This window comes from Oncorhynchus tshawytscha, linkage group LG02 (genome assembly GCF_018296145.1).
Source record: "Oncorhynchus tshawytscha isolate Ot180627B linkage group LG02, Otsh_v2.0, whole genome shotgun sequence".
Classification (NCBI taxonomy): domain Eukaryota; kingdom Metazoa; phylum Chordata; class Actinopteri; order Salmoniformes; family Salmonidae; genus Oncorhynchus; species Oncorhynchus tshawytscha.
Genome location: NC_056430.1, coordinates 548,079 through 575,578, shown reverse-complemented (window position 1 = coordinate 575,578; position 27,500 = coordinate 548,079). Strand labels below are relative to the sequence as shown.

The window sequence follows — 27,500 nt, the reverse complement described above, 5'->3', positions numbered from 1 at the left end:
AACTACCCTACTGAACCCCCCCAACTACCCTAATGAACCCCCTAACTACCCTACTGAACCCCCTAACTACCCTACTGAACCCCCCTCCCTAACTACCCTACGGAACCCCCTAACTCCCCTACTGAACCCCCTAACTACCCTACTGAACCACCCCTAACTACCCTACTGAACCCCCCAACTACCCTACTGACCCCCAACTACCCTACTGAACTCACCCCCTTACTACCCTACTGAACTACCCCAACCCCTTCCCTGGCCCTAATCAACACTGACCCCCCCCAACTACCCTACTGAACTACCCCAACCCCTTCCCTGTCCCTAATCAACACTGAACCCCCTAACTACCCTACTGAACTACCCCAACCCCTTCCCTGTCCCTAATCAACACTGAACCCCCCTTACTACCCTACTGAACTACCTCAACCCCTTCCCTGTCCCTAATCAACACTGAACCCCCTAACTACCCTACTGAACTACCCCAACCCCTTCCCTGTCCCTAATCAACACTGAACCCCCTAACTACCCTATTGAACTACCCCAACCCCTTCCCTGTCCCTAATCAACACTGAACCCCCTAACTACCCTACTGAACTACCCCAACCCCTTCCCTGTCCCTAATCAACACTGGACCCCCTTACTACCCTACTGAACTACCCCAACCCCTTCCCTGTCCCTAATCAACACTGAACCCCGCCTAACTACCCTACTGAACTACCCCAACCCCTTCCCTGTCCCTAATCAACACTGAACCCCCCTTACTACCCTACTGAACTACCCCAACCCCTTCCCTGTCCCTAGTCAACACTGAACCCCCCTAACTACCCTACTGAACTACCCCAACCCCTTCCCTGTCCCTAATCAACACTGAACCCCCCTAACTACCCTACTGAACTACCCCAACCCCTTCCCTGTCCCTAATCAACACTGAACCCCCCCCTAACTACCCTACTGAACTACCTCAACCCCTTCCCTGTCATCCCTCTCATCCATATTTCCCCCACCATCCCCAATACAGTTTCAAATGTCCCACATCAAAGCCTGTGATTGGTTAAATCAACATGATCACAACCTGTGATTGGTTAAATTCACTAAAGAGATCTGCTGAGTTAAATAGTAATAGTAACTTCACAAGGAATGATTTAACATTCACCAATTCACCCCAGACAGACTTTAAAGAGATTCAACTTCAACAGATTGATGTTCTGATCATCTGTCCTCGCTCCTGAAAGACGGGTCCCAGATGGCACCCTATTCCCTATGGGCCCATAGGGCTCTGGTCAAAAGTAGTGCACTACATAGGGAATAGGGTGCCATAGGGCTCTGGTCAAAAGTAGTGCACTATATAGGAAATAGGGCCCTGGTCAAAAGTAGTGCACTATATAGGGAATAGGTCCCTGGTCAAAAGTAGTGCACTATATAGGGAATACGGTCCTGGTCAGAAGTAGTGCACTATATAGGGAATAGGGCTCTGGTCAACAGAAGTGCACTATATAGGGAATAGGGCTCTGGTCAAAAGTAGTGCACTACATAGGGAATAGGGTGCCATAGGGCTCTGGTCAAAAGTAGTGCACTACATAGGGAATAGGGCGCCTTTTTGGGACGCGTGTAATAGATCGGAAGATTCTACTGACGTAATATAATCTCCTACCCTCCTGTGAAGGAAACGTTGCATGTGAAGTGTACAATATGCACAAGGGTGGAATTGGAATACAAATAAAAATAAACTATTGCAACTCCCAGTGTAAAATCCTAAGAGTTTAAAACGTCATTCAAAACCTAATTTCTACATGTCAATTATAATTTAATTTAGTGAACTTTGTTCTTCAAGCCTTGTCTCCGATCCCACCCCTGACTATGTAAGAGATGCTGTTTTCTTCCTCTGCCAGTTGGTGTCTTGTAGCCGTTGTCGCAGTGATGGGATGACATTTGAAGCAGTTTAAACCACACTATGTTTCTGTTCCAATCACATTGCTGCCTTTTTCAATTTATTTTTGCTGCTCATTGACACGACACATGACATGAATAACATGGTTGAGATTGATTGATTAGCCCCTGGAATACACAAGGATCCCATATTGATTAGGTATTGTTACAACCACACTAGATACAGTGGGGCAATAAAGTATTTAGTCAACCACCAATTGTGCAAGTTCTCCCACTTAAAAAGATGAGAGAGGCCTATAATTTTCATCATAGGTACACTTCAACTATGACAGACAAAATTAGGGAAAAAAATCCAGAAAATCACATTGAAAAAAATCACAATACTTATTTTCCACCATAATTTGCAAATAAATTAATTAAAAATCCTACAATGTGATTTTCTGGATTTTTTTTCTCATTTTGTCTGTCATAGTTGAAGTGTACCTATGATGAAAATTACAGGCCTCTCTCACCTAACAGATAGGGGTTTTAGCCTGTGTGGTTCTGTTTCTCTTCACTGGTTTGTTTTCGTTCAAGAAATTGGTCTGTCCTTCCTCTCTTTGCCCTTTTTGTGTTGAACCTAATCCATGTTCATTATGTAATGCCTGCACCATTCCTCCAGTCGTCTCAGTTTTAAACATCAGTGTGTGAACTAGGGACAAATCTGGTCACTTATCCATTATTCCCTGTTTGTCTAAATGTTGGGGATTTGTTTTGTCAATCCTAGTGTGAATGAACTGCAGCAACAACACTAATTGTACTGTTATTCAGGATTTTAACCATGTTCTTTGGTTATTCAGGATTTTAACCATGTTCTTTGTGTTCACTGTTGCCTTTTTTTTAACCCATAATTGACTTGCTACTATAGACTGCCCCCATCCCTCTGCCCACCCCATCGCAACTATAGCCACCGATGGTACTGCAGGCGGTATTGCACCTGGCAATGCCAGCCTAGGTAATGGTAGGTTGACCAAAACCAGAAGCTCCTTCCTGTCCTGCTATGCCTCCTGGGTACTACTGCCTCCTCCATTTTCCACCTCTTTCTGCCCTCAACATCCTCCTCCTCCACCTCTCCTCCCTCCTCCAACTGTATTTACCTCCTCCTCTACCTCCTCTACCTCTACCCCCTCATCTCCTCCTCCTCTACCTCCTCCTCTCCTCCCTCCTCCAGCTGTATTTACCTCCTCCTCTACCTCCTCTACCTCTAACCCCTCCTCTCCTCCTCCTCTACCTCCTCCTCTCCTCCCTCCTCCAACTGTCTTTACCTCCGCCTCTACCCCCTCCTCTCCTCCTCCTCTACCTCCTCCTCTCCTCCCTCCTCCTCCGACTGTATCTTCCTCCTCCTCTCCTCCTTCCTCAGACTGTCTCTACCTCCTCTCCTCTCCTCCCTCCTCTCCTCTCCTCCTCCTCCGACTGTATCTACCTCTCCTCTCCTCCTCCTCCGACTGTCTTTATCCTCCTCTACCTCCTCCTCCTCTGACTGTCCCTCCTCTACCTCCTCCAATCCTCCTCTACCTCCTCCTCTCCTCCTCCTCCCTCCTCCTCTCCTCCCTCCTCTGACTGTCTTTACCTCCTCCTCTACCTCCTCTTCTCCTCTGACTGTCTTTACCTCCTCTACCTCCTCCTCTCCTCCAATCCTCCGACTGTATCTACCTCCTCCTCTACCCCCTCCTCTCCTCCTCCTCTACCTCCTCCTCTCCTCCATCCTCCGACTGTCTTTACCTCCTCCTCTACCTCCTCTTCTCCTCTGACTGTCTTTACCTCCTCTACCTCCTCCTCTCCTCCAATCCTCCGACTGTATCTACCTCCTCCTCTACCCCCTCCTCTCCTCCTCCTCTACCTCCTCCTCTCCTCCATCCTCCGACTGTCTTTACCTCCTCCTCTACCTCCTCCTCTCCTCTGACTGTCTTTACCTCCTCTACCTCCTCCTCTCCTCCAATCCTCCGACTGTATCTACCTCCTCCTCTCCTCCAATCCTCCGACTGTATCTATCTCCTCCTCTCCTCCCTCCTCCGACTGTCTCTACCTCCTCCTCTCCTCCCTCCTCCGACTGTCTCTACCTCCTCCTCTGACTGTCTCTACCTCCTCTCCTCCCTCCTCTCCTCCCTCCTCTGACTGTCTCTACCTCCTCCTCTCCTCCCTCCTCTCCTCCCTCCTCTCCTCTCCTTCTCTCCTCCTCCGACTGTCTCTACCTCCTCCTCTCCTCCCTCCTCCTCCTCCGACTGTCTTTACCTCCTCCTCTCCTCCCTCCTCCCCTCTCCTCCTCCGACTGTCTTTACCTCCTCCTCTCCTCCCTCCTCTTCCGACTGTCTCTACCTCCTCCTCTCCTCCCTCCTCCTCCTCCGACTGTCTCGACCTCCTCCCTCCTCTCCTCCCTCCTCCTCCGACTGTCTCAACCTCCTCCCTCCTCTCCTCCCTCCTCCTCCGACTGTCTCTACCTCCTCTCCTCCCTCCTCCTCCGACTGTCTCTACCTCCTCCTCTCCTCCCTCCTCCTCCGACTGTCTCTACCTCCTCCCTCCTCTCCTCCCTCCTCCTCCGACTGTCTCAACCTCCTCCCTCCTCTCCTCCCTCCTCCTCCGACTGTCTCTTCCTCCTCCTCTCCTCCCTCCTCCTCCGACTGTCTCTACCTCCTCCTCCTCCTCCCTCCTCCTCCGACTGTCTCGACCTCCTCCCTCCTCTCCTCCCTCCTCCTCCGACTGTCTCTACCTCCTCCTCTCCTCCTCTCCTCCCTCCTCCTCCGACTGTCTCTACCTCCTCCTCTCCTCCCTCCTCTCCTCCTCCTCTCCTCCCTCCTCTACCTCCTCCTCTACCTCCTCCTCTCCTCCCTCCTCTACCTCCTCCTCTACCTCCTCCTCTCCTCCCTCCTCCTCCGACTGTCTCCACCTCCTCCTCTCCTCCTCTCCTCCCTCCTCCTCCGACTGTCTCTACCTCCTCCTCTCCTCCCTCCTCTCCTCCCTCCTCTACCTCCTCCACTACCTCCTCCTCTCCTCCCTCCTCTACCTCCTCCTCTACCTCCTCCTCTCCTCTCTCCTCCTCCGACTGTCTCCACCTCCTCCTCTCCTCCTCTCCTCCCTCCTCCTCCGACTGTCTCTACCTCCTCCTCTCCTCCCTCATAAAGGATAAGCAAAGTCATTGGTTTGAATTATTACTAGTTTCCTGTGACTGATGTCTGAAGTAGATGAATCTACCCAAGTCCCAAATAGCACCTTACAGGCCCTGGTCAGAAGTAGTTCACTATTTAGGGAATATGGTGCCATTTGTAACGCAGCCATTGTGTTGTATACTGTCTTCTTCTCAGCTCTAAGACTACCCCTCCATGTCCTCTGGGATGGCATGTTATGGTAGAACTGAATAGAAGGAGCCGTTACATCGACCGATTGAGTAAAGAACCAGTCTGGGTAATGTTGTTGTGCAGATGCAGGAGGCGATGAGAATATGAGCATCGTACTTTTGAACAGGATCCCAAACTAAATTTCCAACAACTTGGAACTCTTTAAATGTTGTATCGAAATACAATTTTAAAAAGTTCCCATTATTCCATCCTCAAAGATCCCAAATGAACTAAATAGATAACCATTACCCAGTGTGCAACAGTGGTGTGAATGTAGGCGAAGGGTTTCTGCCTGCTAGTTACTGTAAGTTTTCAACAGGATTAGTTTCTCCAAGTAGCCTACTTAAACTCTTTCATTTCTGTCTTAAAAACAACTTATTCATTGTTTTGTTTTTCAATCGGTAGATACGAATAAATACACAAGTTTTAACCCTGTTGTTGGTAGGATGAACCTTGGAGTAAAAATGTTCTGTTTAGGATTATGTGGCTTTCAAGAGCCTCCATCCTTAACCTTCTATCAGACCCCTGCTACTCTCCGTCAGAATCCCTGTTTTTACAAATATTTATTTGCAGGAGGATTTCTTTCCTATAGTATTGTTCTCTTCAATTCCTCTCCCTTTTCTCGCCCTCTCTCTCTCTGTCTGACCATGCATGAGGATTCTGACCTCACTCTTACACTGCATGCTCTGTGTTGGTCCTGTGTGTGTGTGTGTGTGTGGGTCCTGTGCGTGTGTGTGTGTGTGTTGCTCTATTTCCTCATTGTACTGTATCTTTGTAACTCTGTGATTCTGTGTCTTGATGCCTCATGAAATATCTGAATGGCTTTTCTTGAACTGTTAATGTGTGGAATTCCCTGTAGTCTGTATGTGAGTATGTCACTTCCTGTAGTCTGTGAGTGTGTCACTTCCTGTAGTCTGTGAGTATGTCACTTCCTGTAGTCTGTGAGTATGTCACTTCCTGTAGTCTGTGAGTATGTCACTTCCTGTAGTCTGTGAGTATGTCACTTCCTGTAGTCTGTGAGTATGTCACTTCCTGTAGTCTGTGAGTATGTCTCTCTTCAAAATGAACACACATGAACACACTGATCCACAGAGAGGAAATCTGAGCTGTGATATAGCATCGGTCTTGTAGTTATTCAGTTTAAACATCAAGTGAAACTTGATATCAAATAACAATAGTTGCATCACGCTCAAATCACTTTTGAAGTTTATTGGAATTTAACTTACGAAGAGGCGTGGACTGTTTTCATCCAACATTGTCAGACAGAAACAGACATACAAAGTGAATTACTGCAGTTTGAACTACAGTGATTATAAAATACCCTTTAGAACAATGTTTTCAAATATATATATATATATTTTATTATTTTCTAGTTCACCTAAGCAACCTTTCAAAACATGACATTTCCTAATTGACTGAACAGTCACATTATTTTCTAATCTAGTTGTATTATCAATTATCTATTTTGATTGACATTATTTCAAATAGTTGTTGACTCCTTAGCGAGCCCAGGAACACACACACAACAATTCAAATTGGAAAAAATTAGCAGACATCCAAATGACCATCCCTGAAGCTGCATCTACCTCATTAAAATGACCATCCCTAAAGCAGCATCTACCTCATTAAAATGACCATCCCTGAAGCAGCATCTACCTCATTAAAATGACCATCCCTGAAGCAGCATCTACCTCATTAAAATGACCATCCCTGAAGCTGCATCTACCTCATTAAAATGACCATCCCTGAAGCAGCATCTACCTCATTAAAATGACCATCCCTGAAGCAGCATCTACCTCATTAAAATGACCATCCCTGAAGCAGCATCTACCTCATTAAAATGACCATCCCTGAAGCAGCATCTACCTCATTAAAATGACCATCCCTGAAGCAGCATCTACCTCATTAAAATGACCATCCCTGAAGCAGCATCTACCTCATTAAAATGACCATCCCTGAAGCATCTACCTCATTAAAATGCATCTACCTCATTAAAATGACCATCCCTGAAGCAGCATCTACCTCATCCCTAAAATCTACCTCATTAAAATGACCATCCCTGAAGCAGCATCTACCTCATTAAAATGACCATCCCTGAATCTACCTCATTAAAATGACCATCCCTGCAGCATCTACCTCATTAAAATGACCATCCCTGAAGCAGCATCTACCTCATTAAAATGACCATCCCTGAAGCAGCATCTACCTCATTAAAATGACCATCCCTGAAGCAGCATCTACCTCATTAAAATGACCATCCCTGAAGCTGCATCTACCTCATTAAAATGACCATCCCTGAAGCAGCATCTACCTCATTAAAATGACCATCCCTGAAGCAGCATCTACCTCATTAAAATGACCATCCCTGAAGCAGCATCTACCTCATTAAAATGACCATCCCTGAAGCTGCATCTACCTCATTAAAATGACCATCCCTGAAGCAGCATCTACCTCATTAAAATGACCATCCCTGAAGCAGCATCTACCTCATTAAAATGACCATCCCTGAAGCAGCATCTACCTCATTAAATAGCAGCTTTTCTGTCCTGTATACGAACGCCTGACACCTGCTCAATAAATATACATGTCATTGTTTTCCTCTTTGTGCCATTGTAATGTTTGTCCTGGTAATGGTTGTTTGCTTATTGTCTGCTTTGGTTCTTATTGTTCTGTGTCTCGTATGTCTCCATCGTAGGTAAAATACAGGATGGCAATATGGAGAACAACCAGACTAAAGGTAACCTATTTTCAACTTCCCCCCCATAGTTGGGATGTGCTCTAACTAGGGTTGCAGAAATTTCGGTAACTTACCCCCCAAAATTCCCAGGTTTTCCAGGAATCCTGGTCGGAGGATTCCAAATGTTCTGCTTATTCCTTGATTTAAGGAATTTACCGAATAGAATTTCTGGACAAACCTATTGATTTTGGGAAAGTTATCTGAATTTTTGCAACCCTAGCTCGAACATTTCTCTAACGTTGAGTCTCTTAAGGTTCCTCTAATGTTGAATTAACATCCATTCAGCCTGATGTATGTCTTGTCTTCAGTGTCGTTGTCAGTCAGTCTGCAGCGATGTGTCTGTCTCAGCTCCAGGTCTCAAAGTCTCTCTCTCTCTGTCTCTCTCTCTCTCTCTCTCTCTCTCTCTCTCTCTCTCTCTGTCTCTCTCTCTGTCTCTCTGTCTCTCTCTCTCTCTCTCTCTGTCTCTCTCTCTGTCTCTCTCTCTCTCTCTCTCTCTCTCTCTCTCTCTCTCTCTGTCTCTCTCTCTCTCTCTCTCTCTCTCTCTCTCTCTCTCTCTCTCTCTCTCTCTCTCTCTCTCTCTCTCTCTCTCTCTCTCTCTCTCTGTCTCTCTCTCTCTCTCTCTGTCTCTCTCTCTCTCTCTCTGTCTCTCTCTCTCTCTCTCTCTCTCTGTCTCTCTCTCTGTCTCTCTGTCTCTCTCTCTCTCTCTCTCTCTCTGTCTCTCTCTCTGTCTCTCTCTCTGTCTCTCTCTCTGTCTCTCTCTCTCTCTCTCTCTCTCTCTCTCTCTCTCTCTCTCTCTCTCTCTGTCTCTCTCTCTCTGTCTCTCTCTCTGTCTCTCTCTGTCTCTCTCTCTCTCTCTCTCTCTCTCTCTCTCTCTCTGTCTCTCTCTCTCTCTCTCTCTGAATGTTGTCTACATACAGACAGAAATGTTAAGAATCATGTTATTAATTGAAAACAAAGGACACATAAGGGGTCATTCCATGAAATTAGTGCCTTTTATGTCCTTTTTAAATTGTATGTAGAAGTTGTGCTTTTTTGAAAGCCTGTTAAATTAAATAAAGTGCCCTTTAATATAGACCAGATGGAGAATTCAATCAATCAAATGTTTTGTATATGTAGACTTCAACCCACTTTAATTCCATCAAGCTTTCACCGTCATTGTGATGATTTATTTCATCTGGTTTAGTGACTCATTTACATCTGTACCTCATTTTAAGGTGAACCCTGTTGTGATCTGAACTCTCTTTCTTTAATATGGTCAAACAATCATGTAGTCAAATCACAGTGTAAAAGCTGGTTCTGATCTTTTTGGCCGTTGCTGGTGTTTTGTGGTAGAAAACTAAGTGGGTCGAGCGTTACACGGCATCCCTGTTAGCCATAGATAGAACGGCTAGCATGCATTCAATTGTGTTCCTTCCTCTTGTCACGGGCTGATTTAACTTCTTAGGGATCCGCCCCCTTTTTTTCAATGTTCTCCTAAAATGACATACCTAAATCTAACTGCCTGTAGCTCAGGCCCTGAAGCAAGGATATGCATATTATTGATACCAATTGAAAGGAAACACTTTGAGGTTTATGGAAATGTGAAAATAATGTAGGAGAATATAAGACAATAGATCTGGTAAAAGATCATACAAAGAAGAAAAAACATGCAGTTTCTTACAACAACAACGTTTTTTTTTTCTACCACCATTTTGAAATGCAACAGAAAGGTCCCATAGCTATCACTCTGGTTGTAATTACGATGGTGTCCACAAGATGGCAGCAGTGTATGTGCAAAGTTTGAGACGGATAACTTGAAGTATGAGCGAACTACATGACATTTAGTGTGAATTCACCCAGGTACATTTGGGCAAATCGTGAAGGAGACAGTTGCATTCACATGACATATTTCTGCAAGAATATCGTCAAATCTGTATACTTGGACTTTGATTCAGCTTTTCCAGTATTAGTAGACATATAATAAGTTCAACATTTGCAAAACAACCAGTTTTCACAACTTCATGACTCTGAATATTCTTATAATTTTTGTCTAAAAGGAAAAAGCATGCGGTCGCACAAGGTTAGTAGCTACATTCTGAGTCAGATTCAGGGTTCCCCATAAAGCCCAGCTCATTGGCTATCTATCTAGCTTTGTCGGACCCCGATTGGTGCTTATTTTAAAAAGTTAGAGTCGTCCAAGTGAAGACCGCCCGCGTCATCGGCGTGCAATGAAGGCGTCGCTTTCTGACCAAATATGGTCATCCTACAGGATATACTTTTTTATTTTTTTTAGGGTGAGATTTTCACAGGTTCCTTTCTTTGCAAATTGAACGAGTGGAAATACAAAATCGATTGTGCGTGCTATGTGGACCTTCTTAGGATATGAAAATGGATTTTATCTAATAAAACGACACTTCATGTTATCTCTGGGACCCTTTGGATGATAAATCAGAGCAAGATTTCAGAATGTTAGTACACATTTCACCTTCGGAGGTGAATTTATCAAACTATGGAGGTGAACCCTGTTACAGTCAACCCTGTTACAGGCAACCCTGTCCTAGTCAACCCTGTTACAGTCAACCCTGTTAAGGTCAACCCTGTTACGGTCAACCATGTTACAGTCAACCCTGTTTCCAGTCAACCCTGTTAAGGTCAACCCTGTTACAGTCAACCCTATTACAGTCAACCCTGTTACGGTCAACCCTGTTACAGCCAACCTTATTACAAACAACCCTGTTAAGGTCAACCCTGTTACAGTCAACCCTGTTACAGTCAACCCTGTTACAGTCAACCTTGTTACAGTCAACCTTGTTACAGTCAACCCTGTTACAGCCAACCCTGTTACAGTCAACCTTGTTACAGTCAACCCTGTCACAGTCAACCCTGTCCCAGTCAACCCTGTTACAGTCAACCCTGTTACGGTCAACCCTGTTACGGTCAACCCTGTTACAGCCAACCTTATTACAAACAACCCTGTTAAGGTCAACCCTGTTACAGTCAACCTTGTTAGAGTCAACCCTGTTACAGTCAACCCTGTTACAGTCAACCTTGTTACAGTCAACCCTGTTACAGTAAACCCTGTTACAGTCAACCCTGTTACAGTCAACCATGTTACAGTCAACCATGTTACAGTCAACCTTGTTACAGTCAACCCTGTTACAGTCAACCCTGTTAACAACCTGTTACAGTCAACCCTGTTACAGTCAACCCTGTTACAGTCAACCCTGTTACAGTCAACCCTGTTACAGTCAACCCTGTTACAGTCAACCCTGTTACAGTCAACCCTGTTACAGTCAACCCTGTTACAGTCAACCCTGTTACAGTCAACCCTGTTACAGCCAACCCTGTTACAGTCAACCCTGTTACAGTCAACCCTGTTACAGTCAACCCTGTTACAGCCAACCCTGTTACAGTCAACCCTGTTACAGTCAACCCTGTTACAGCCAACCTTGTTACAGTCAACCTTGTTACAGCCAACCCTGTTACAGTAAACCCTGTTACAGTCAACCCTGTTACAGTAAACCCTGTTACAGCCAACCTTTTCCGTGAATTATTATTTTTTATTTTTTTATTTAACCTCCTGAGATGGAAAAACATGTTGTTTTTTAAGACACCGTGTTAAAATGAGGAGAAATCAAACATGTTTTTTTACCAAGTTACACCGAATTGTTGGAACGAACCATAAATGACTGTAGGAAAGATGTGGATTGACTGTTGTGAGCTATATCTTTTAACCTCGTACAACAATGAGTATGTTTCTTAACCTAATCAGAACAGTTTGTTGATGTGCCCCCCCCAACTTCTGGGAAACAACCCTCAATCTTAGATCGTATTTGAAAAGTGCGTCTTCGCTTTAAAATGTGGAACTGCTACATGTTTTTCCTAAGAAGGATCGCTGCTTCAGACAGTTGTGGCGGGACGTTAGAACCAGTAGAAATATCCATGTATTGAAGATGTACTGTAGAATATCCCACAGCTGTCTCTGTTGGTTGGGCAAACCACTGGTGTGTAATAGGTTGGTTTTAAATCTGGTCTGTATCACCTGAATAGATGGACCAGTCTAAGTTGTGGTGTTTCCTGTATAGCATTAGGCCACAGGACCAGTCTAAGTTGTGGTATTTCCTGTATAGCATTAGGCCACAGGACCAGTCTAAGTTGTGGTATTTCCTGTATAGCATTAGGCCACAGGACCAGTCTAAGTTGTGGTGTTTCCTGTATAGCATTAGGCCACAGGACCAGTCTAAGTTGTGGTATTTCCTGTATAGCATTAGGCCACAGGACCAGTCTAAGTTGTGGTATTTCCTGTATAGCATTAGGCCACAGGACCAGTCTAAGTTGTGGTATTTCCTGTATAGCATTAGGCCACAGGACCAGTCTAAGTTGTGGTATTTCCTGTATAGCATTAGGCCACAGGACCAGTCTAAGTTGTGGTGTTTCCTGTATAGCATTAGGCCACAGGACCAGTCTAAGTTGTGGTATTTCCTGTATAGCATTAGGCCACAGGACCAGTCTAAGTTGTGGTGTTTCCTGTATAGCATTAGGCCACAGGACCAGTCTAAGTTGTGGTGTATTACGATCCAACACTAGTAATGGCCTCTGAGTGTGGACTGTATTACGATCCATACTGGATGGACTGGTTACCTTCTGCTACGCTACAAACCTTCTATCCATGAGTCTGGGAGAGAACCTATAGATCTGGAGGATGCTGTCGGTTCATTGATTGTGTTGGGCAGCTTACAGTTAGCTTAAACATGATAGAGAATTTGTATTTTGATAGTTATTTTCATAATGAATTGGGTGACAACTTCAGCAGAAGGTCTCATGTGTTTCCATCTCTCCCTCTTGTGTTCATTTCATCGAGCAGCGCAGACAGTTTGAATTAAAGATGCGTCGTTGCCGAAAACATTTTAATAACGAGGTCCCCGAACAGATTTCACTTAGTTTTCCAACACTGCTTATCTGCATTGTGCAGGAACAGGGTAGGAGAGCCCATGGCATACAGAGTACTGGGTAGCAGGAACAGGGTAGGAGAGCCCATGGCATACAGAGTACTGGGTAGCAGGAACAGGGTTGGAGAGCCCATGGCATACAGAGTACTGGGTAGCAGGAACAGGGTTGGAGAGCCCATGGCATACAGAGTACTGGGTAGCAGGAACAGGGTTGGAGAGCCCATGGCATACAGAGTACTGGGTAGCAGGAACAGGGTTGGAGAGCCCATGGCATACAGAGTACTGGGTAGCAGGAACAGGGTTGGAGAGCCCATGGCATACAGAGTACTGGGTAGCAGGAACAGGGTAGGAGAGCCCATGGCATACAGAGTACTGGGTAGCAGGAACAGGGTTGGAGAGCCCATGACATACAGAGTACTGGGTAGCAGCAGGGTTGGAGAGCCCATGGCATACAGAGTACTGGGTAGCAGGAACAGGGTTGGAGAGCCCATGGCATACAGAGTACTGGGTAGCAGGAACAGGGTAGGAGAGCAGGGTAGGAGAGCCCATGGCATACAGAGTACTGGGTAGCAGGAACAGGGTAGGAGAGCCCATGGCATACAGAGTACTGGGTAGCAGGAACAGGGTAGGAGAGCCCATGGCATACAAAGTACTGGGTAGCAGCAGGGTTGGAGAGCCCATGGCATACAGAGTACTGGGTAGCAGGAACAGGGTTGGAGAGCCCATGGCATACAGAGTACTGGGTATCTGCAGGGTTGGAGAGCCCATGACATACAGAGTACTGGGTAGAAGTAACAGGGTAGGAGAGCCCATAGCATACAGAGTACTGGGTAGCAGGAACAGGGTTGGAGAGCCCATGGCATACAGAGTACTGGGTAGCAGGAACAGGGTTGGAGAGCCCATGGCATACAGAGTACTGGGTAGCAGGAACAGGGTTGGGTAGAGCCCATGGCATACAGAGTACTGGGTAGCAGGAACAGGGTTGGAGAGCCCATGGCATACAGAGTACTGGGTAGAAGGAACAGGGTAGGAAAGCCCATGGCATACAGAGTACTGGGTAGCAGGAACAGGGTAGGAGAGCCCATGACATACAGAGTACTGGGTACCTGCAGTGTTGGAGGGCCCATGGCATACAGAGTACTGGGTATCTGCAGTGTTGGAGAGCCCATGGCATACAGAGTACTGGGTAGCAGGAACAGGGTTGGAGAGCCCATGGCATACAGAGTACTGGGTAGAAGGAACAGGGTAGGAGAGCCCATGGCATACAGAGTACTGGGTAGCAGGAACAGGGTTGGAGAGCCCATGGCATACAGAGTACTGGGTAGCAGGAACAGGGTAGGAGAGCCCATGGCATACAGAGTACTGGGTAGCAGGAACAGGGTAGGAGAGCCCATGGCATACAGAGTACTGGGTAGCAGGAACAGGGTAGGAGAGCCCATGACATTCAGAGTACTGGGTAGCAGGAACAGGGTAGGAGAGCCCATGGCATACAGAGTACTGGGTAGCTGCAGGACAGGGCAGGAGAGCCCATGGCATTCAGAGTACTGGGTAGCAGGAACAGGGTAGGAGAGCCCATGGCATACAGAGTACTGGGTAGCTGCAGGAACAGGGTTGGAGAGCCCATGGCATACAGAGTACTGGGTAGCAGGAACAGGGTTGGAGAGCCCATGGCATACAGAGTACTGGGTAGCAGGAACAGGGTTGGAGAGCCCATGGCATACAGAGTACTGGGTAGCAGGAACAGGGTTGGAGAGCCCATGGCATACAGAGTACTGGGTAGCAGGAACAGGGTTGGAGAGCCCATGGCATACAGAGTACTGGGTAGCAGGAACAGGGTAGGAGAGCCCATGGCATACAGAGTACTGGGTAGCAGGAACAGGGTAGGAGAGCCCATGGCATACAGAGTACTGGGTAGCAGGAACAGGGTAGGAGAGCCCATGACATTCAGAGTACTGGGTAGCAGGAACAGGGTTGGAGAGCCCATGGCATACAGAGTACTGGGTAGCAGGAACAGGGTAGGAGAGCCCATGGCATACAGAGAACTGGGTAGCAGGAACAGGGCAGGAGAGCCCATGGGATACAGAGTACTGGGTAGCTGCAGGAACAGGGTTGGAAAGCCCATGGTATACCAAGTACTGGGTAGCTGCAGGAACAGGGTTGGAGAGCCCATGGCATACAGAGTACTGGGTAGCAGGAACAGGGTAGGAGAGCCCATGACATACAGAGTACTGGGTAGCTACAGGAACAGGGTAGGATAGCCCATGGTATACAGAGTACTGGGTAGAAGAAACAGGGTAGGAGAGCCCATGGCATACATAGTATTGGGTAGCAGGAACAGGGTAGGAGCCTATAGTCACATACATAATCTATCATATAATACTAATCTGTCATATATGACTATTCTATCATACATGACTTATCTATTTTATAGGACTAAATATATCATATATGACTAAATCTAGGACAGACCATTTTGACATGTTGTATACAGGCTTGTTGGAAAACTGACTTGATGGAAAGGTGGCATCCTAAGACGTTGCCAAGTTTAAAATCACTGAGCTTTTCAGTCAGGCCATTCTACTGCCAATGTTTGTCTATGGAGATTGCATTGCATTGCTGTGTGTTTTTAGGCCATGTAGTGTATGTATATACTGTATATACTGTATACATATATACTCATCTTACTATTGAGAGTTGGAATTGTAGAATACACAAGGTGTGAGTTCAACATTGGGTTCTGCGTCAGCGGTTTCTCTATTGTTATGTCAGTCACTGACAGTCACTCGATTAGCCATGTCAGCCATGTTAGCCATGTTAGCCATGTTACCATGTCAACCATGTTAGCCATGTCAGCCATGTTAGCCATGTCAGCCATGTTAGCCATGTCAGCCATGTCAGCCATGTTAGCCATGTCAGCCATGTTACCATGTCAGCCATGTCAGCAATGTCAGCCATGTTAGCCATGTCAGCCATGTTTGGCATGTCAGCCATGTTAGCCATGTTATCCATGTCAACCATGTCAGCCATGTTAGCCATGTCAGCCATGTTACCATGTCATCCATGTTAGCCATGTCAGCCATGTTAGCCATGTCAGCCATGTTACCATGTCAGCCATGTTAGCCATGTCAGCCATGTTACCATGTCATCCATGTTAGCCATGTCAGGCATGTTAGCCATGTTAGCCATGTCAGCCATGTTAGCCATGTCAGCCATGTTACCATGTCAGCCATGTCAGCAATGTAAGCCATGTTAGCCATGTCAGCCATGTTTGGCATGTCAGCCATGTTAGCCATGTTATCCATGTTAGCCATGTCAGCCATGTTACCATGTCAGCCATGTCAGCCATGTTAGCCATGTTAGCCATGTCAGCCATGTTAGCCATGTCAGCCATGTTACCATGTCAGCCATGTCAGCAATGTCAGCCATGTTAGTCATGTCAGCCATGTTAGTCATGTCAGCCATGTTAGCCATGTTAGCCATGTTACAATGTTACCCATGTCAGCCATGTTAACCATGTCAGCCATGTTAGCCATGTTAGTCATGTCAGCCATGTCAGCCATGTTACCATGTTAGCCATGTTAGGCATGTCAGCCATGTTAGCCATGTTAGCCATGTTAGCCATGTCAGCCATGTTAGGCATGTCAGCCATGTTACCTTGTCAGCCATGTCAGCCATGTTAGCCATGTCAGCCATGTCAGCCATGTCAGCCATGTTAGCCATGTCAGCCATGTTAGCCATGTCAGCCATGTTACCATGTCAGCCATGTTAGCCATGTCAGCCATGTTAGCCATGTTAACCATGTTAGCCATGTCAGCCATGTCAGCCATGTTAGCCATGTCAGCCATGTTACCATGTTAGCCATGTTAGCCATGTTACAATGTTACCCATGTCAGCCATGTTAACCATGTCAGCCATGTTAGCCATGTCAGCCATGTTAGTCATGTCAGCCATGTTACCATGTTAGCCATGTCAGCCATGTCAGCCATGTTAGCCATGTCAGCCATGTCAGCCATGTTAGCCATGTCAGCCATGTTACCATGTCATCCATGTTAGCCATGTCAGCCATGTTAGCCATGTTATCCATGTCAGCCATGTTACCATGTTAGCCATTTCAGCCATGTTAGCCATGTTACCATGTTACCCATGTCAGCCATGTTAACCATGTCAGCCATGTTAGGCATGTTAGCCATGTTAGCCATGTCAGCCATGTTACCATGTTAGCCATGTCAGCCATGTTAACCATGTCAGCCATGTTAGGCATGTCAGCCATGTTAGTCATGTCAGCCATGTCAGCCATGTTACCATGTTAGCCATGTTAGGCATGTCAGCCATGTCAGCTGACCTCCAGGAGCCTTGACCTCCAGGGGCCCTGACCTCCAGGTGGCCCTGACCTCCAGGGGCTTTGATGTCCAGCGGGCCCTGGGCCCAGACCTCCAGGGGGCCTTGACCTCCATGGACCTTGACGTCCAGGGGGCCCTGACCTCCAGGGCCTTGACCTCCAGGAGCCTTGACATCCAGGTGGCCCTGACCTCCAGGGGGCCTTGACCTCCAGGTGGCCCTGACCTCCAGGTGGCCCTGACCTCCAGGTGGCCCTGACCTCCAGGGGGCCTTGACCTCCAGGGGGCCTTGACCTCCAGGTGGCCCTGACCTCCAGGGGGCCTTGACCTCCAGGAGCCTTGACTTCCAGGTGGCCCTGACCTCCAGGGGGCCTTGACCTCCAGGTGACCCTGACCTCCAGGGGGCCTTGACCTCCAGGTGGCCCTGACCTCCAGGGGGCCCCCATTGATTTTGTTAGTCAGTCTTATTCAGATATCATATTAACATCATAAGTCATGGCAACATCTGTAGAATTGGAAATGAAATAAATGTGTTATAAATTTGAAACATTTCCTTTCCGCCCCTTATCTCTACCCCGCCCCTTATCTCTACCCCGCCCCTTATCTCCGCCCCTTATCTCTACCCCGCCCCTTATCTCTACCCCGCCCCTTATCTCTACCCCGCCCCTTATCTCTACTCCACCCCTTATCTCTACTCCGCCCCTTATCTCTACTCCGCCTCTTATCTCTACCCCGCCCCTTATCTCTACCCCGCCCCTTATCTCTACCCCGCCCCTTATCTCTACCCCGCCCCTTATCTCTACTCCGCCCCTTATCTCTACTCCGCCCCTTATCTCTACTCTGCCCCTTATCTCTACTCCGCCCCTTATCTCTACCCCGCCCCTTATCTCTACCCCGCCCCTTATCTCTACCCCGCCCCTTATCTCTACTCCACCCCTTATCTCTACCCCGCCCCTTATCTCTACCCCGCCCCTTATCTCTACCCCGCCCCTTATCTCTACCCTTATCTCTACCCCGCCCCTTATCTCTACCCCGCCCCTTATCTCTACCCCGCCCCTTATCTCTACCCCGCCCCTTATCTCTACCCCGCCCCTTATCTCTACCCCACCCCTTATCTCTACCCCGCCCCTTATCTCTACCCCGCCCCTTATCTATACCCCGCCCCTTATCTCTACCCCGCCCCTTATCTCTACTCCACCCCTTATCTCTACTCCACCCCTTATCTCTACCCCACCCCTTATCTCTACTCCACCCCTTATCTCTACCCCGCCCCTTATCTCTACCCCGCCCCTTATCTCTACCCCGCCCCTTATCTCTTCCCCGCCCCTTATCTCCGCCCCTTATCTCTACCCCGCCCCTTATCTCTACCCCCGCCCCTTATCTCTACCCCGCCCCTTATCTCTACCCCGCCCCTTATCTCTACTCCACCCCTTATCTCTACTCCGCCCCTTATCTCTACTCCGCCCCTTATCTCCGCCCCTTATCTCTACCCCGCCCCTTATCTCTACTCCACCCCTTATCTCTACTCTGCCCCTTATCTCTACTCCACCCCTTATCTCTACTCTGCCCCTTATCTCTACTCCGCCCCTTATCTCTACTCCGCCCCTTATCTCTACTCCAGGGCAAAATGTGTTGAAATGCAGACAACTTGCTTTGAAACTGCAACATTTTTCTCTCTGCTGTCAAGAGGGGGGGGACCCACATAAATAAAAAAAAATCGCTTCGGCCTCGAAAAGGCTAGGCTAGGCCCTGATCCCATAATAACCACTGTCTTTGTGTTCCTCTGGTTGTTTCAGTCAAGAAGCAGGACGGAGCGGCCGCCATGGAGATGCAGCCTCTGAAGAGCGCCGAGGGAGGAGAGATGGAGGAGAAGGAGAAGAAGAAGGCAAACGTCTCCAAGAAGGAGAAGTCTGTCCTCCAGGGGAAACTGACCAAGCTGGCTGTTCAGATTGGCAAAGCAGGTACGGCAGATCAATCAATATGATATACTCCATAATCAATAAGCTTTGAAACATTGATCAGACCACTCAATATATGATCAATTATTTATCTCAATGTGGCAGTAGATCATATCACAATGATATTCTGAGATGAAATAAGGAGATCATATCACTGGCAGAATTAAATGTAGGAGTCATTGTTCTGTGTGGAATCACAGAGATACATCTTTAATGCACTGCTGCTGCTGATTTGTGAATTTGAAAGCTGAAATTAAATTTTTATTTTTTTATTTTACCTTTATTTAACAAGGCAAGCCAGTTAAGAACAAATTCTGACGGCCTAGGAGGCAGAACAACAGATTTTTTACCTTGTCAGCTCGGGAACCTTTCGGTTACAAGTCCAACGCTCTAACCACTAGGCTACATGCCGCCCCTCATCAAATAAACATTAGATATCATGTTTTAAAAAAGCCATGCATCTTTCATCTGTTTTACAAGTAAAGAAAAGTAAAAGAGAAGTAATGTACAGTAAGGACAGCCGCTGACATCTTGTCCTTGTCATTCTCCAGGTCTGGTAATGTCAGCCATCACAGCACTGTACTAGAGTAGAGTGGAGTAGAGTAGAGTGGAGTGGAGTAGAGCACATCAAAGTAGAGTAGAGTGGGGTAGAGTAGAGTGGAGTAGAGCACATCAAAGTAGAGTAGAGTAGAGCACATCAAAGCAGAGCAGAGCACAGTAGAGTAGAGTGGAGTAGAGTAGAGTAGAGTGGAGTGGAGTAGAGCACATCAGAGTAGAGTGGAGTGGAGTAGAGTAGAGTACATCAGAGTAGAGTAGAGTGGGGTAGAGTAGAGTAGAGTAGCATAGAGTAGAGTGGAGTGGAGTAGAGTAGAGCACATCAAAGTAGAGTAGAGTGGGGTAGAGTAGAGTAGAGTAGCATAGAGTAGAGTAGAGTGGAGTGGAGTAGAGTAGAGCACATCAAAGTAGAGTAGAGTGGGGTAGAGTAGAGTAGCATAGAGTAGAGTGGGGTAGAGTAGAGCACATCAGAGTAGAGTAGAGTGGGGTAGAGTAGAGTAGAGTAGAGTAGAGTAGAGTAGAGTAGCATAGAGTAGAGTAGAGTGGAGTGGGGTAGAGTAGAGCACATCAGAGTAGAGTAGAGTGGGGTAGAGTAGAGTAGAGTAGAGTAGCATAGAGTAGAGTAGAGTGGAGTGGAGTAGAGTAAAGCACATCAGAGTAGAGTAGAGTGGGGTAGAGTAGAGTAGCATAGAGTAGAGTAGAGTAGAGTAGAGTAGCATAGAGTAGATTAGAGTGGAGTGGAGTAGAGTAGAGCACATCAAAGTAGAGTAGAGTAGAGTAGCATAGAGTAGAGTAGAGTAGCATAGAGTAGAGTAGAGTGGAGTAGAGTAGAGTAGAGCACATCAGAGTAGAGTAGCGTGGGGTAGAGTAGAGTAGAGTAGAGTAGAGTAGCATAGAGTAGAGTAGAGTGGAGTGGAGTAGAGTAGAGCACATCAGAGTAGAGTAGAGTGGGGTAGAGTAGAGTAGAGTAGCATAGAGTAGAGTAGCGTAGAGTAGAGTAGAGTGGAGTGGAGTAGAGTAGAGCACATCAAAGTAGAGTAGAGTGGAGTGGAGTAGAGTAGAGTAGCATAGAGTAGAGTAGAGTGGAGTGGAGTAGAGTAGAGCACATCAAAGTAGACTAGAATAGAGTAGAGCACATCAAAGCAGAGCACAGTAGAGTAGAGCACATCAAAGCAGAGCACAGTAGAGTAGAGCACATCAAAGCAGAGCACAGTAGAGTAGTATACAGTACAGTAGAGTAGAGTAGAGTACAGAAGAGTAGAGTAAAGGACGGGATATTAGAGTAGAACACAGGGGGGTAGAGCAGATCACATCAAAGTAGAGTATCGTACGGTAGAGTAGCGTAAAGTACAGTAGAGCACAGTAGAGTAGAGCACAGTAGAGTAGAGTATAGTAGAGTAGAGCACAGTAGAGTAGAGTATAGTAGAGTAGAGCACAGTAGAGTAGAGCACAGTAGAGCACAGTAGAGCAGAGTAGAGTAGAGCACAGTAGAGTAGAGCACAGTAGAGTAGAGCACAGTAGAGCACAGTAGAGTAGAGTAGAGCACAGTAAAGCACAGTAGAGTAGAGTAGAGCACAGTAGAGCACAGTAGAGTAGAGCACAGTAGAGCACAGTAGAGTAGAGCACAGTAGAGCACAGTAGAGTAGAGCACAGTAGAGTAGAGCACAGTAGAGCACAGTAGAGTAGAGTAGAGCACAGTAAAGCACAGTAGAGTAGAGTAGAGCACAGTAGAGCACAGTAGAGTAGTCAACTTACACACAGCGCTGACACACACACTTATCCCACCAGACATGCCACCAGGGGTCTTTTCACAGCCCCTGTTCCAGAAGAAATTCAAGGAAACAGTATTATACAGAGCCATGAGTGCCTGGACCTCCCATCTCATATAGGGCCTGGACTTCCCTTCCATCTCATATAGGGCCTGGACCTCCCTTCCATCTCGTATAGGGCCTGGACCTCCCTTCCATCTCATATGGGGCCTGGACATCCCTCCCATCTCATATAGGGCCTGGACCTCCCTTCCATCTCGTATAGGGCCTGGACCTCCCTTCCATCTCATATAGGGCCTGGAGCTCCCTTCCATCTCATATAGGGCCTGGACCTCCCTCCCATCTCATATAGGGCCTGGAGCTCCCTTCCATCTCATATAGGGCCTGGACCTCCCTCCCATCTGATATAGGGCCTGGACCTCCCTTCTATCTCGTATAGGGCCTGGACCTCCCTTCCATCTCATACAGGGCCTGGACCTCCCTTCCATCTCATATAGTGCAAGTGAACAGGTTTTAGACCTGGTTTAAAAAAAACAAATAAAACAACACCTCACGGCACAGCGCCTCTCCCCCATGTGACCTACTGGTTGTGTGTATGTACAGACATGTGTAACTGATAGATGCACACACATACACACACTACATGTTACTGTTTGTAAACGTATGTAAATTGTAAAGTATTTACTCTGTAATGTATTTTGGTTATGTGTCAGACCCCAGTAAATCTAGCAGCCGTCATTGTCATCGGCTAATGGGGATCCTAATGAATCTAATCAAAATACAATCAGAATCAGAATACAATAGAGTAGAATACAGTAGAATAGAATAAAGTAGAGTAGAGTACTGTAGAATAGAGTACTGTAGTTTAGAGTAGAATAGAGCACAGTACAGTACAGTATAATATAATAAAGTAGAATATAATATAGTAGAGTAGAACAGAATAGAATATAACTAAGAAGGGTAGAGTAGAATGGAGTAGAACAGAATATAATAAAGTAGAGTAGAGTACTGTAAAAATACAGTATTGTAGTTTAGAGTACAGTAGAATAGAGTACAGTAGAGCAGAGTACAGTAGAACAGAGTACAGTACAGTAGAATATAATAAAGTAGAGTAGAACAGAATAGAATATAACTAAGAAGAGTAGAGTAGAATGGAGTAGATTAACTTTCTCCTTGTCCATCCAGGTCTGGTGATGTCAGCCATCACAGTGATCATCCTGGTGCTGTACTTTGCTGTGGACAACTTTGTCCTGCAGAAGAGGCCGTGGCTGACGGAGTGTACCCCCATCTACGTCCAGTACTTTGTCAAGTTCTTCATCATCGGTGTCACCGTGCTGGTGGTGGCTGTACCCGAGGGGCTGCCCCTGGCCGTCACCATCTCCCTGGCCTACTCTGTCAAGGTGACACATTTTCTGCCTTTTGTGTTATATTTTATCTCTGACCAATTAGAAGTGTCAAATGATTGGAATCGTGAGAATGATGAAAATTATCCCAGTAAACCGGGAACATTCCCAGAACATTAGATTCCAATTAAATTCTCGTAAGGTTTTTTAAAAATCTAACGTTAGGATGATAACATCCCAAAGGAATGTTTTTGATAGAAATCATTGTAATTCATCAAAAATGTTTTAGATTAATAAATATCCTTGGAATGTTCTCCTGACAGTCACTATAATGTTGTGCACAACATCTGTACCAGCCATCACAGATCAATACCCAAACGTTAATATGTTTATATTAAACATGTGCCCGATGTTCCAAGAACATTCCTGTAATGATGTGAATCTGTTCTTTAAAGGTTCCCAGAATGTTTCATTAGGTTGTGGGAACGTTGTGGATACATCATAAAAGATATGTTCCCAAAATTCCAAAACTGTCCAGTCTACAGTGTTTCTTTTAGTGTGCAACAAAATATTCACCTGATGTTACAAGAATGTTCTCAGAACACATTTAGTCTGTTCTTTAGTTTCCCAGAATGCTTCATTAAGTTGTGGGAACATTGTGGGGACATGACAAGAGATATGTTCTCAAAAAACTGAAACTGTCCACTTGTGCTGACATTCAGATAATGTTTGTACCAGGGTGCACAAAACAATCCTTTGATGTTGCAAGAATGTTGACAAAACATCATTTTTTTCCATTAGATTGTGGTAACATTGTGGGGACATGACAAGAGATCAAATCAAATCAAATGTATTTATATAGCCCTTCGTACATCAGTTGATATCTCAAAGTGCTGTACAGAAACCCAGCCTAAAACCCCAAACAGCAAGCAATGCAGGTGTAGAAGCACGGTGGCTAGGAAAAACTCCCATGAAAGGTCAGAACCTAGGAAGAAACCTAAGAGTAACCAGGCTATGAGGGGTGGCCAGTCCTCTTCTGGCTCTGCTGGGTGGAGATTATACACTTAGAAGAGGAACCAGGCTATGAGGGGTGGCCAGTCCTCTTCTGGCTGTGCCGGGTGGAGATTATAACAGAAAATGAGTTAGGATAGGTTCCCAAAATACAAAATATGCTCAGATGTGATGACATTAATATATGTACATTGTAGAATAATAGTGAAGACTTCACAACAATGAATAACACATATGGAATCATGTAGTAACCAGAAAAGTGTCAAACTAATCAAAACATATTTTATATAGCCACTCTTTGTATTGATGACAGCTTTGCAAAATATTCGCATTCTCTCAACCAGCTACAGGGATATACTGGGTTTTTCACCAACACTTCTGGGCCCATATTTACAAGGTATCCAAGACTATGAGTGCTGATCTAGGACCACTTTTTCTGTTCAGATCATGAAAAATAAGACAGGAGGGGATCATGTCAAGCGTCTCAAAGTAAGAAATACACAGTTTTAGACACCTACTCATTCAAGGGTTTTTCTTTATTTTTTTTACTATTTTCTACATTGTAGAATAATAGTGAAGATGTCAAAACTATTAAATAACACATATGGAATCATGTAGTAACCAAAAAAGTGTAAAACTAATCAAAATATATTTTATATAGCCACTCTTTGCATTGATGAGGGCTTTGCACAATCTTGGCATTCCCTCAACAAGCTTCACCTGGAATGCTTTTCCAACCGTCTTGAATGAGATCCCACATACGCTGAGCATTTGTTGGCTGCTTTTTCTTCACTCTGTGTTCCAACTCATGCCAAACCATCTCAATTGGGTTGATGTCAGGGGATTGTGGAGGCCAACAGTTAGTCTAAATTCTGCATTTCTGATTGGATGTATTCCATCTGGACATCCTCTCTTTTTTAGACATTTTTATCTGAGCCTCAATTTTAAATGTATTTAATGAAACATGGTTATAGAATATTTTATTTATTTATTTTTATTTCACCTCTGTCACCTACAATACCAGTATTCAAATGTGAACTGCCGTTAAATCTGGAGGGAAACATCATGGGGATGAATTCCAATCTGTTTTTTAATAATATTAGTTATAAATTAAATATATATATATTTTTTAAATGTTCTTGAAACGTTCTGAGAAACATCAAAGACAAGGTAAAATGTATATTGTTGTAAACATCAAATGAATATTATATTAAACCTAAAACAAATATGCTATGAACATCATTAAAACAGACATGTCATTCTTACAACATTAAGGGAATGCATTGTGCTACCTAACTTAAACAGTGTAGGAATTCCCTCACAACTGAGCATATTTTGTGATTTGGAAACCTATCTCTGGTAATGTACCCACACTTTTCCAAACAACCTAATTGAATGTTCTGGGAACCTTTAATGACCTCAGAAACGTTGTTCTGCCAAAACTCTTGCAACATCAAATGTATGTTTTGTGCACCTTGATACAAACATGATGTGAATGACAGCAAAACTAGACAGTTTTAGTGTTTTGGGAACATATCTCTTATCCCCACAATGTTCCCACAAACTAAAAAAATGTTTTAGGAACTTTGGAAGAACATGAAAACCTTTGTTCTGGGAACATTCTTGTTGCAACCTAATAGAAACATTGTTTTAATCTGCACAAATTAACATTTTTTTTGTGTTTTGAGAACATATATTTTGTCATACCCACACAACGTTCCCACAACTTAATTCAACATTCTGGGAACCTTTAAAGAACAGAATAAATGTGTTCTGAGAACGTTCTTTGTAACATCAGATTAATGTTTTTGTGCCCTAAAATAAACATTGTAGAATCATACCTACAACTGGAACGTTTTTTGGTATTTTGGGAGAATAACTTTTGTGATGTCCCCACAATGTTCCCACCAGACAGACATTCTTGAAACATCAGGCAAATGTTGTATACAAACACTCTATAATCATCACCACAAACTGGACGGTATTTATTAATATATTAATAATTAATTATATATTAATTAGACCTAACACATGTTTTGGAAACCGTGTGGGCATTTTATTTAGCAATCCAAGAATCTGTATCCAAATATGCAACATAGTTCAACACATCATTTTAGAATGTTTTCTGGGTTCTAGTTAGTATCTTTTCTGTTGAGGTTGTTGTGAAGCTTAGTGGATATTTCCTCAACAGAAAATGATGAAAGATAATAACCTGGTTCGCCACCTTGATGCGTGTGAGACGATGGGGAACGCCACGGCCATCTGCTCCGACAAGACTGGCACTCTGACCACCAACCGCATGACAGCTGTAGCGTGCTACGTTGGAGACGTCCACTATAAGGAGATACCAGACCCCGGAGCGCTGACTGCCAAGTCTCTGGACATACTGGTCAATGCCATCTCTCTCAACAGCGCCTACACCACCAAGATACTGGTAATATACAACACACACACTGCAGTATTACCACCAAGATACTGGTAATATACAACACACACTGCAGTATTACCACCAAGATACTGGTAATATACAACACACACACTGCAGTATTACCACCAAGATACTGGTAATATACAACACACACACTGCAGTATTACCACCAAGATACTGGTAATATACAACACACACTGCAGTATTACCACCAAGATACTGGTAATATACTATGAAACTAGTGCTACTTAATACAGCCTGCTCCTATACCAAGTTACTGGTAAGATCAATGTTTTCCACTTGTGCCGGCTGTCGGTTACACAGTCGATTACAGACTCATTTTCAGCCAACTGCTTTTTTACATTTAAAGATGGTGTATGCAGAAATCACTCCACCATTTCCTGGTTGCTACAATTCTAATAGTTTGCCTCATTTCAGGTTACAGTATGTGTCAAAACAAGTGTTGAGAATCATTGTACCATCTAAACTGTTTGGAAATATATTTTCCATAACAAAGGATATTGTATTTTATTCTGTTTGAAGCTGGTGGCAAAAACTAAACATGAGAATGGGAAGCATAGAAGTAGCGCATACAGAACATATCTACAGCATTTTAGACTTGCTTTCAATGAGACTGACAGATCTATAAGACACATTTCTACGTGAATTCAGTGGGTCACCCCAAAAAGTTACATATTGCCGCTTTAAATGAACTAGACTACTTTTCAATTCCCTCACAGATAAAAGTCTGTCGAGCCTTCTCCCACTAGAATGAACGATATGCGTCTTCTAGCGATCTATTGATAGGACAGGCGCCTGTCAGTCACAAAGCCAGCCATGACAGGGAAACACTGCTGGTTGCACAGTCTGCTGTCTGGGGCCAGTAAACATGCCGGGCCAGTGGATCTCGTCAGTAATTGTTCTGCGCATTTTTTTGCATTCCAGTTCAACATCTACCTGCTCTTGTCACAGTCTACCATTGAAAACCACAGTCTACCATCGAAAGCCACAGTCTACCATTGAAAACCACAGTCTACCATTGAAAACCACAGTCTACCATTGAAAACCACAGTCTACCATTGAAAACCACAGTCTACCATTGAAAACACAGTCTACCATTGAAAGCCACAGTCTACCATTGAAAGCCACAGTCTACCATTGAAAACCACAGTCTACCAT

At 45.2% G+C, this 27,500-nt stretch overlaps 1 protein-coding gene across 11 annotated transcripts in view; it reads left to right on the top strand.

The window, feature by feature from the left end:
• Positions 1 to 27,500, top strand: part of LOC121847590 (plasma membrane calcium-transporting ATPase 2-like) — a 212,731-nt gene that overhangs the window by 104,857 nt on the left and 80,374 nt on the right. For 6 of the 11 annotated variants that reach the window (XM_042329410.1, XM_042329419.1, XM_042329403.1 and 3 more), the window contains 5 exons: positions 2,792 to 2,884; positions 7,951 to 7,992; positions 19,054 to 19,218; positions 22,725 to 22,939; positions 26,085 to 26,327. In XM_042329410.1, coding sequence (XP_042185344.1) covers positions 2,792 to 2,884; positions 7,951 to 7,992; positions 19,054 to 19,218; positions 22,725 to 22,939; positions 26,085 to 26,327 — 758 coding nt within the window. The remainder of the gene's footprint in view (positions 1 to 2,791; positions 2,885 to 7,950; positions 7,993 to 19,053; positions 19,219 to 22,724; positions 22,940 to 26,084; positions 26,328 to 27,500) is intronic. The other 5 variants (XM_042329424.1, XM_042329462.1, XM_042329454.1 and 2 more) reach the window with 2 other exon arrangements.